General features: G+C 39.2%; 1 protein-coding gene across 1 annotated transcript in view; it reads right to left on the reverse strand.

The window, feature by feature from the left end:
- Nucleotides 1-12099, reverse strand: part of KLHL2 (kelch like family member 2) — a 132406-nt gene that overhangs the window by 12426 nt on the left and 107881 nt on the right. Inside the window, exons 9-13 of the mRNA XM_036764129.1 lie at nt 7600-7717; nt 4927-5124; nt 4075-4176; nt 1751-1879; nt 1203-1343 (exon numbers count right to left, since the gene is read on the reverse strand). Coding sequence (XP_036620024.1) covers nt 1203-1343; nt 1751-1879; nt 4075-4176; nt 4927-5124; nt 7600-7717 — 688 coding nt within the window. The remainder of the gene's footprint in view (nt 1-1202; nt 1344-1750; nt 1880-4074; nt 4177-4926; nt 5125-7599; nt 7718-12099) is intronic.

The raw sequence follows: 12099 nt of genomic DNA on the forward strand, positions 1-12099 counted from the left end.
ATGGGGGCAGCTAGGTGGTGCAGTGAGTAGAGCACTGGCCCTGGAGTCAGGAGGACCTGAGTTCAAATGCAGCCTCAGACACTTGACACACTTAAGTGACCTTGGGCAAGTCACTTAACCCCAACTGCCCTGCCTTCCCCCCTCAAAAAAAAAGTAACAGGATGGGTACAAGGGGGTAGCATGGAATATTAGAAAAATAGATTTGTGTATGGCGGTCTGGGAGTCAGACCTGGGGAGAATGATGGAAAACATTTGGGTGAGGAGCATTAGAGAGAAAACTAAATAATTTCATTGTCGGAGTATACTATGGGCCACTTGGGCAAAAATTAAAAATCAGTGAGGAATCCCAGGAACAGATCACAAGTCGGACACAGTGGCACTGAACAGCAATGTTAGAGGATTTCAATCATGCAGAAATCCGCCAGAGCAGGAACAAAGGAAGGTCAGGTAGTACCTCATGGACCAAAACTCTTATAAGGGGAGCAAGCCCCAGAGGGACGGGAAATTCAAGAATAGAATTCTGAGGATCCAGAGGGAAACAATTCTAATCAGAAGAAAAAAATTATGAGAATTATCTAAAGTCTGACGTGGATGCACAGGAGAGTCATCACCAACTTAGTTTTTGAAAGTATATGTACACAGTAAGTTTTTTGTTGTTCAGTTGTTTTCAGTCATGTCTAAGTCTCTGTAACTCCATTTGGGGTTTTCTTGGCAAAGATACTGGAGCAGTTTGCCATTTCCTTCTCCAGCTCATTTTACAGATGAGGAAACTGAGGCAAACAAGGTTAAGGGACTTGCCCAGGGCCACACAACTAATAAGTGTCTGAGGCCGAATTTGAACTCAGGAAGATGAATCTTCCTGACACCAGGCCTGGCACTCTACCCACTGTGCCACCTAGTTGCCTGAAGGCAGTAAACAGAACACAAATGTAAGGGCATGGCATGGTTTCTTCTCAAAATTAATTTTGTTTATCTTGTTTCCTCTTCCACTTTGTTTCTAGATCCCAAATTATGTTAATTTATGGACTCAGTTTACAGGTATGAGATCAGTTGGGCAGTCTTGCTGCTTTAGTAGCTGAAAATCATTCCTATGGCACATTACGAGCTTCGTTTTTTACATAATTAATCATGAGCCCTATTAGTAAAAAGCCTTAAAGACAACGGCAATAAAGACTTCTCTGCTCTTAAATGGAATTAAGTACCTGCGTTTCTTCTGCACATGTTCATATCTGCCACTTGTTTCCACGTATTAGTGGCGGGATCATACACTTCCACGCTTTTTCTTACTAATGGTCCATCATGACCTCCCACAGCATAGAGTAAATTGTTTAACACTCCAACCCCTAGAAAACACAAAACAGAAGCAAACTGCAGCCCAGCTACAGATGGGCTGCCACACACCACCCCGTGCCCCATGGCTGGCTCGAAATATGTGTTCGCATTCACAGGCTCTGGCAACAGCATAGGCAGGGAAGGTAAATTTTTACAAAAGCACCACCAAATCTGATGGGATACAAGGGAAATGGCAACTCCAAAAGGATCTCAATAGCCACTGCTAGGGCTCTGAAATTAGTGCAGCAAACTGAATGAGAAGAACCATTGTAAACCCATATAAGCAAGGTGGTATCATTAGCACAGGCATTTCATAATTTTTTCCAGGGGGTACAAGAGATGCCAATGAATCATCTCATCCGTCCGTGTCCGTGAAGCTGCCCTTGGAATTCAGGGGCTCACTTGGGGCTACGTTTACCTGCTCCACTCCTGCGGGTGCTCATTTCCGAGATATAGCTCCACTCATTTGTGGCTGCGTTATAACATTCCACGGTGCTGAGACACTGACGGGATGCTCCGTCGTAACCCCCGACGGCATATAACAAGCCTGGAAGCAGGATCACAAGGTAAGCCAGATTTCTAAAAGATACTGTCCTGGTTAAGAAAATGTCAGGACTGCTTTTTTTCCTTAGTAGCAATGAGTTCTTCCTTGATAATACAAACTGTTGATTACGTATACAATGCTTTAAAGCACTGTCTTTTTACAGATGAAGGGATGGTCAAAGGGTTAGAGCTGGAGAGCTGGATGGGATCTCAGAGGCCATCTAGTTAAATCTCCTCATTTTACAGAGAAGAGAAAACTGAGGCACAGAAAAAATAAATGACTTGTCCAAGGTTGTGACCTTGGATAAAGTAGTAATCAGTTAACAAGCATTTATTAAGGGCCTACTATGTGCCAGGCACTATGCTAAGCACTGCAGTTACTAAGAAGGACAAGAAACAGTCCCTGTTCTCAAGGAGCTTACAGTCTAAAATGGGAAATGCATGCAAAAGATTATGAACTAATAAAATATATACAGAGTGAACTGGGAGTTGTCTTGGAAAAGGCACTAAGATAGACTAAGAGGACTGATGAGAAAGGCCTGAGGGAAGCCAGAGAAGCCAGCAGTCAAAGACGAGGATGGAGAGCATTTCAGGCATGAAACACAGCCTATGAAAATGCCCAGAGGTAGGAGATGGAGAGTCACATGGAAGGAACAGCAGAAAGGCCAGTGTTACCAGATCTCTGAATATGTGGAAGGAGGCAGGATTTGATCTCAGGTCCTCCGACTCCACAGCCAGCACTGTTTCAAAGGCTTCCAAAATTAGGGCTCTAACCCAAAATTACAGCTTTAACTAGCTCTCCTTTGTGCACTCTATATTCCTGCCAAACTGGATTATTTATTCCTCCGATCTTGTCCAGCCCTCTCTAGCCCTCAGTGCAATCACACACCCTGTCCCCCATATCATCAAAAATGTACAGCTCATCCCCTCCATTGCTGCCAGCACCACACACCAGATGAAACTTTTCCCTTTCTGCAAGATGCATTGTCCTTCAAGAAACTTTCCCTGATCCCTGACCAGATGGAAACGATCTTTCCTTCCTCAGATATTCTGTAATGCTCTGTTCGGCTATTTCCTATACACTTATCATATTTTGATTTACATTACAGCGATTTACAGAGTTCAGAGCATTAAGCCTGGACCTGGAATCAAGAAGACCCGAGTTCAAATCCTGCTTCTGACACTTTTTAGCTGGTGACCCTAAGCAAGTTATTTAACCTGTGTCTGCCTCAGTTTCCTCATCAGGATTGTTGTGAGGATAATATGAGATAACATTTGGAAAGTGCTTTGCTCACCTTAAAGTGCTATATAAATGCTAGCTATTTTTATCACCCATAGCAGAACATCCCTCTTGTGGGCTGGTGTTAGTTTTATTCTGTCTTTGACTCCTGGTGTTTTGCTCATGGTGGGCAATCAATAAAAAATTCATTGCACTGAACTGACAGACGGATGAAACTCCATCCTGGGATGCCTTGCGGGTAGTGCTGACCTAGGAGTGGCAATATTACCTTTTCACTGACGATCTGGATCATACAAAGTTCACCAATGACACTTTTGCCACTAGGAGGGAGATCAGCACCACGGAAATGGAAATTAAAAACCAAAATGCTCTGAGCCAAATGGAGAAAATTTCAAAACAATGCTAAATAAAGCTTGACCTGGCCTCGTGTAAGACATTACAAGAAGGAAGGAAAAACCCAAGGCACAAATCTTCTCTTAGTCAAAATAAGAAGCCTGTGAGAAATATGGCTGTCTTGCCTTCAAACCTAGGACGATTCTAAATTTGGACGCACCACGACTTTACTTTTTCTAAAAGGTCCTTCTATTTACCAGTCATGGTAGCATTTGGCATAATCGAAACAGCACTAGTCTCTAAATGTCAGGAAATAAGGTTGTATAACAGTTCTGTCCATCGACTAACCTGGTGCCTTTGAGCAAGGCCTTCTACCTCCTGGGGCCTTGGTTTCCTCATCTCTAAAATGAGAGTTGGACAAAATGGTGTCTGCGGCCTTCATGGCTCTAGAGCCATGATCCTATAACCTCTACTGTCCTTTCCAACGCTTAAAACAAAATTACATGATTCTAATTCTAAATTCTAGAATATGGAAAAAGATCCCATTGTCCCCATCTAAGATTCAGGAAGTCATGTGCCCAGAGCCAGAAAGTGGAGGCTCAAATGAAAGAATTACCAGTACATACCTCCAACAACCCCTACACCAACACTGCTCCTCCTTGTATTCATTGGTGCGACATGAAACCATTCATTAGCCTTCATGTTATATGCTTCCACGGATGACAAACCTGTAACAAACCCCAATACATCATTATTCTTTCTAAATTTCTAATGGCAAACACTATCACCTGCATTTGGGCTTTATTTCTTCTTCTAAAATTTAAAATAATTGAACTGCCTTTTTTTTGTTTTTTACTATAAATTATTTTCAGGGCCATTTAAATTAGCAGTACTAATTAGGATGATATGAAGAGAAAGAAAATAACAGAATATATATCCGAGTTTATAAAGGTGTTATGGGTTCCCATCTCTGATACTAAACGGGTACCCCAGGCAACTCTCTAGGACTATAAATTGCACATTAGGTAAATATCTGCATAAGCCAAGGTAGTTCTGTCATTGAGTTTTCCTCACACCAATATAATCAGAGGCTCAGATCAAAATAGGTGAATAGATATGATATAGAGGGTAAAGGGCAGGCTTTGAAGTGAGGAGACTTGAATTAACTTCTTCCCTTAGGTATAATAGTAGCTGTGTCATTTAAGCTTTCAGTGACCTCCCAGCAATTTTCTAAGATTATTAGTTACAGACTAGTTGCTGATATGCCTGCATTGTAAAAAATCAAAGGTCTAGGCCAAAAAAAAAAATTTTTTTCTGGTACATATAATCAATACTTTTACAAGATTATTCAGGAAAATCCTTATATTAAAAAAAATTGAATCTTCTAAAACATCAAAGTGTTTAATTTGATGTTACTTGTTTGTCTGTCTTGACCAGATGAGTGGCCATAAAGGAGAAAAGAGCAGGACCAAGTTTACCTGTACTTCCATCAAATCCCCCGACCGCATACAACAAGCCATTTAACACAGCCGCTCCTAGTGTGCTCCTCCGATCTCGCATGTTAGCAACACTGGTCCACTGGTCTTTAACCGGATCATAGGAATCAACAGTTCGAACTCTTAATGAGCCATTGAAACCACCCACGGCAAAAACGAGGCCAGCCATGTAAACCATACCTGTGGCAGGAACACACCGATGAGAACTACATCATGCTCAATGTACCACCGCTGAATGAAGATTGCTTTGTGACCCATCAAATGCTATTGGTTTGTATTTGATACTCAATGAGATACTGACTGAACATGTCCAAAGAATTACTATTCACCTGCATACTTAGATAATTATTGAGTTTTTATTCTTTTCTGTGTTTAATACAGGATACAAAATACTGTGGTATGGATTTCAGGCATCATTTGATTAATGTAGCTTTTTCAAGAATGTGTATAGACTTAAATTATCTCTTACTATTCCTTCTTTTTCCACCTATTTGAATCTGAATTACTCCTTCTTCACGTTTTCTATTTTGAACGTATGTTTCATAGTGATTTTTTTTATCAAATTTCTATCATATGCCTTCATGAATCATGGGTAGAATCTCAGGAACAAGCAGGAAATGTGCTCAGAGAAGGCATGTCTACACCACACAGTGCCGCTACACTGATTTTCCCAAAATACCACTTTGATTGTGTCATTCTCTTGTTCAAAAGGGTTCCTTCCTACTAACAAGAATCTTTTGCCCTAGCCAAAGAGTTTATTTTCTGTATGATAAACATTTATTAAGCACCTACTACGTAACAGACACTGTGCTAAACACTGCGGATACAATTAATAGAAAGACAGTCTCTGCCCTCAAGGAGCTTACAATCTAAACCTATCCATAAAGTCTTCCTTGATCAATACAGCGTTGCTAACTTATTTGCAATTAATCATGTCTTATGATGCTTTTTCTACTGTATTCAACAATTATTTAAATCTTTTATCATTATTTAGCTTTTAGATATTTATGTCTTCTTTCCTAAATAGATTTCATACTCCTAGTAGATCAGGATTTAAGATGTCATTCATTTATTCCACAAACATTTCATTGCCTACAATGTGATATTATGTGCTAGGCACTAGGAGAGAGAAACCGATCGACAAGACATGGTCCCTACCCTCAAGGAACTTTTTTATTTTGTAGGCCTGCCAATGCCTACTGCAGTTGTTTGTCTTAAAAGTGGGCATTTGCTAGATATTGGTTTAATTTAAAGGACTGCAGGATTGGGACGAACTGATCACTATAGTTGAGTATGAAAGTTACAGTAATCAATTAATAAATATTTATGAAGACCCTATCATGTACCAGGCACTGGGGATATAATAAAAAGAATGAAACAATTTTTACATGCAAGGAATTAACATTCTAATAAAGGAGCCAATAAATATAGCATAAATATAAAAGGAAAAAATACAAAGATATTTTTATTGTTGTTCGGTTGTTCTTCAGTTTTCTCCTATTCTTCACGACCCCATTTGGGGTTTTCTTGGCAAAGATAATGGAGTGGTTTGCCATTTCCTTCTCCAGCTCATTTTACAGATAAGGAAACTGAAGAAAACAGAGTTAAGTAACTTGCCCAGTCACATAGCTAGTAAGTGTCTGTGGCCAGATGTGAACTCAAGAAGATGAGTCTTCCTAACTCCAGGCCTGGCACTCTAAACACTGTGCCACCTAGCTGCCCCTTGAAGGTATTTTAAAAAGCTATAAAAATGCAAGATCTCTGCCTGAGATCCTTACCTTCCCCTCAGACTTCCTGTTCAGGGACCCCTAGCTAGTCATTATACCTGTGCCTCTAACTTATAGTGCATTCAGTCCACTGAGGACTGAGACTGGACTGCAATATAATACAGCTTATGCCCATTATAATACTCACACTCACGCATACAAATGAAATCATCAAACCCATTATTACATACTATCAAAGCCTAATCTAAATGTATTCTTGGCTGAAATGCCAACGATATAAAATCAATGAAACTCACTTTACTACGGAGGACATGAATCCTTAAAGTTCTGTCTACACATTTACTATTCACGGATACGGGAGGCAAATTCTACTAGCCCCTGTCACTGTTGTCTTCTCTGCAGTTGTATGACACAAGAAAGCAAGGGAAGTGGCTATGGTCAAACTGACCCTGTCTCTGTCCCCATTAATTCCCAAATTTTGTAGCAAGAGTAACTATATCCTATTATTAGACCCATCCCTTACTACCTTCCTCACCTTACACCAGATGACACTTAGGATGCATGGAAACAGGGAGCAAGAAAGGGATGAAGACAGGAAACTGTTGGGCCACCTAGGTGGTGCAGTGGATAGAGTACAACCTGAGCTCAAATCTGGCTTCAGATACTTACTAGCTATGAGCTGTGGGCAAATCGCTTAACCCCAATTACCTCAAAAAAAAAAAAAGACAGGAAATTGTTAAAAAGAATTATAGTGGACACAACTGTAGACTGCAAAGTGTTTCTGAGTTACCATTTGGTCAATGAACAATTTTAATACAAATTTTTCTATTGGAGAGTCTTTTCTTTGTAAGATGGCAGCGAGTGCCAAACCCTTTGGACTTGATCAGCTTTCTGCTGCAGAGGATGGACACAGAACAAGGACCCTTACCTGCTCGACATCGCCTTGAAGGCAACTCAGCAACCTGATGCCATCGCTCCTCCTTGAAGTCATAGCACTCCACACTTCGAATAGCTTTTGGGGCTTGACCACCAACCACCACCATCAACTAGAAGGGGACAACCATAAAAGCAACTATTCACAACCATCTACTCACAGATTTTCAAATGTCCTGCACAAGGTTTGGGGTAGAGTGAGATAATGAGGGTGGAATGAGGTTGGGAAAGGGAAAGGAGTAAGGAGGGAAATCTTCTAAACCAATATTTAATAAACATCAACTTGGAGGGGGAGGAATGTCAGGGTTAAAAGCCTACTGTCTAGCACATTTAGTAAAGAATTTCAGAAACTGTGGTAAGTTTCTGATCCTTCAAGCAAAAGCAGGATTTAAGCCAAAAAAAGCAAACAAACCATCAGCATGTAGTCAACCCTGACAAGTATTCATGTGGTAGCCTAAGTGGATTCTAGTTCCCCAAGGATCAGAGGATTGGTACTCTAATGTCTAAATCAGAAGATGGATGTGAAATCAATAGGTCTGGGCTACAGCAGGGAGGTAAAAAGTCAAGTGGGGTAAAGGAAAGGAAAGACAGGGGAAAGGGAAGAAAATTAAAAAAAAAACAAACAAACAACTAGATAAAGCAAAAATGGGAGTTCACAGGAGAACTTCCATATTGAATTCCAACTAGTAGAAAGACCTTCTATGTTCCCATGAGACAAAGGATAGAGATTTCAGGAAGCAGGATGACCACAGGCACAGCAGTGTATTCTCTGAGTCTATATGAGGGCATCAAACATATTCAATCCTATTCAAGCAAGTATTCATTGGTAACTAGGATTCACTTTGTATTATTGTAGGCTCTGGAGTCAGGGAAGGTAGGGGGAAGGGAATAAAATGTAAAAGACTTGGTCCTTGTCTTCATGCTGATTACAAATCACAAGATACACATGTGTGAGATGATCAAAGAGTAATATGACAATGCATAATCAGCATGTGCTATGAGAAATCAGGGAAAGAAAGGAAAGACTTTCTAGGAGCCTATGCCTTGAAGAAAAAGGAGTTTGCATAGGCCCAGTTCTTATCAGATTTGGAAACAAATTAGTTTTCATTTTACAGAGATGTATAAGTATTTTCTGATGACTCTCAAGAAACAAAAAGGCCAAGAGAGAGAAATCATAACGTCAGCTCTGTCATTGCAGAGAATGACAAGCAGCTTGGAGAAAACAGGACAAAAGGAACAAAATACAGAAAAACTGAGGGATACCGAATCACATATAGAGGAAAGTCAGAACACTGACAATATTTTTTGAGTGCCTACCATTGTACTCAGGATTATGAGAAGATAAAGGAGAAGTAGAAGACAACTTTCCTAAGGAAAAAAAGGACTCACTTATCAAAGATCTCTGATAAGATGAATGAAAATTAGTTATTTCTGCAAGTCAGAATCTAGACAGTTGAAGGAAACTTCAAAGTCTTTGAAGAAAAAAGTGAAAGACAGCTAAAGTATAATAATGTTTAGGTCCTACTATTCTGATAACACTAAGTACAAATGAACAGAATGAGACCAAGTTGTGTGCCCCCTTCCCCTAAATGTGAGAGATGAGTTTTCTGAAATTACAGAATCCTACTTAATTGTGTGATGAACTGTGAATTGTGGTATTATATGTCCTTTGGAGTTCAAATATATGCCTGCCAGGCAGTTTAAGTTCAAAGGTACAGATACTCTAATAGCATATGCTTGCTGCAGATGAATAGCTTTTCTTTAGGAAATAAATTCAGACATGAATAAAATGTGAATGATAATATGTTAACTTATTTTACTTTTCATAAAAAGGGGGAAGGGAGAGAAAAGGAGAAAAAAAGTCAATATTTTCACCTATTAAGGGCAGTAAAGTGGTAGCACTATTTTATATATACAGGCACATTTATATGCATGCAGGAGAGGTACTAAAAGCTTGAGGATCTGCGAGTCAAAATATACAGCAGTAATGAGATTAGAGGGAATAACCAGGGAAAAAGTGAGAGCTGTGATAATTGCATGAGGTGAGGAGTTTATGCTAAAATTTCATTCTAATGCCACCAACAAACAGTTGTTAGAAACTCTGAAGCTTTTATCTTTCAAAATTTCACAGGATCCCAGTTTTAAGAACACTACACTAATGGCTGGGGGGAAAAAAGGAAAGGTGGGGGGGGAAAAGCATGGAATATATAAAGATGCTGAAAGCAAAGGAAAAACCATGACACCTAAAATAACCCCCAGGGTTTCTGAGTGAGATAAAAAAAAAAAACCAAACCAGAAAAAAAAAACCCTAAGATTTGAGATAAGTGAAAGCACTCACTCACCAGTGCAAAATACAAAAACGAAACAAAGCAGAAGGCCCAAATAGTTATGAAAACAAACAAAAAAATCCAGCTTAACAAAAAAAAAAAGGAATAAGGCTGTGGGTATCAAGTGCAAGGTAGAATCGCCTTTAAGAAGAACCCTGAAATATATTAATTCTTGCTCTTGGGCATTGCCTCATTACCATTATTATCTTCAACATTATCATCCTAAGTGTGGGAAATGCAGACAGATTTTTTTTAAGGCTTTGTTTATGTTTTAAGACTGCCCTTGAGAAGATACGCGCGCGCGCGCGCACACACACGCACGCACGCATGTAACAGAATTGAGCGTGGAGCAGGTTCCTGAAGAACAGACAGGAAAATACGACTGTCCAAAAGCAGGAAACTCCAAGCAGATATCTTTGCTTACAGAAATGTCAGACCAAGATTGAGATTAGGAGCTGGGATCCCCAAACAGGAGAAGAAACAGCACCTGGAATAGAGAAAACCTCCACAGCTCATTATAGCAGACTACAAGAATATTCTCCATTGAATTCATTAAAGTGAAAATAAAGGAATTAAGAAATCTTTTAGCCCATTGTATCCCAGATGAACAATCAAAGATTATGCATGTCCTGAGTAACTCAGAAATGGGAGACCAGATAACCAAGACTATTTAAAGAGAGAAAGAGAGAAGAGGAGAGGAAGGGAGAGAAAGAGGGGAAAGGGAAGGGAGAGGAGATGAAAGAAGAGAGGAAGGGAAGGAGGAGAAAGGGGACGAGGGGAGAGGGGAGCGGAAAGAAAGAGTGAGAGAGAAAACAACAGACTGTTCAAATATTTGACAGATTTTTTCCAAGTACTATTCAAAGAACTCTGGGAAGTGACAAAGATAGGCTAGAAATGAGATGTGAACAGAACAACACAGAATTCATTTGTAAAGGCCTTTAGGTAAGACTACAGCCAGTAACAATAAATCAAATGTCAGAAAAAGGGTCAAGAAGGGTGTTTTGCAAACAGAGAGTGAAAAATGCTAGTGATAAACCTAGTTAAAGAGGTAGGTGGGGAGGAAGGCATGAAATGAGGGCTAAATTTAAATTTGCCATGAAATAGAATTTTTTTAAAAATTTGGTTTTTCTAAGAATTTTCTTTTAAAGTTAGCAAATAATATAGATGCAATGAACACTTGAAAGGTTAGCTACTAAGAAAAAAGCAGGTAAGGGAATATTTGGAGAAGGTGAACATTTATAAAATTAGCAGACTCAGATGGCATGCATACTAAGATATTAAGGGGACTACAAATGTACTTACTGAGCCCACTTAGAATAATTTTTGTATAAAATCTTGGAGAACTGAGGAGAGATCAGAAAATTTGAAATAGGCAAACACTTATTTTTAACAACAGAGGAGGAAGTGAATGCCTTTGAACTACCTTGTGGCAAGAATACTACTTTTTACGGTTTAGATGTGTAATTACCTTAGTGCTGGGAATTCAGCTAAGCACTAAGAGGTTAAGTGTGAATTAGAGGCAAAACTTGAACCCAGATCTTCTTGACTTTGAAACTGGTCTGCAAGCCACTACAATCCTTTTTTATATTTTTTTAAATTTATGTTTATTTTTATATCCCTTGCTGTTTATTAAAAGTGAAAATAAATATTTCAGGAAGAAAAAATCCTGTCAACCTCTAGGGGGCAACAGAATTATAAATAATAGGGAGCAGGGGTATTTCTTTTTTTTTTTAAAGCATGCCCAATACAACTGCATGCAATACCAAAACCCATCAGTCAAACCAACTAGCGACTTCTTTCTGTTTTAATTCTCACATGCACTGAAATATTATTCAAACTGCAATGTGTCAGTTGGTATTTTAACTAGGGCATGGTGTTGAAGTCCATTTCTAATTTAAAATATTTATCAACTCTCCAGAAAGATAAGTAAACAGCACATTGGCAAAAATCACCTGATGATTTTAAGTTTAGAAGTATTAACATCAGGGAAGACAGAAAAATAATATTAATGTAGACTTTTAGGAACTAAAAATATGGGTAAAACTACCCCCATGAAATTAAATTTGGAAAGAAGGAAAATGAATACATTGGAGAGAAAACATTCAAACCACTGGGTTTACTGAGAAAGTGATGTTGCAGGGAGTTATAATCACACACACACACACACA

This window comes from Trichosurus vulpecula, chromosome 6, assembly GCF_011100635.1.
Source record: "Trichosurus vulpecula isolate mTriVul1 chromosome 6, mTriVul1.pri, whole genome shotgun sequence".
Classification (NCBI taxonomy): domain Eukaryota; kingdom Metazoa; phylum Chordata; class Mammalia; order Diprotodontia; family Phalangeridae; genus Trichosurus; species Trichosurus vulpecula.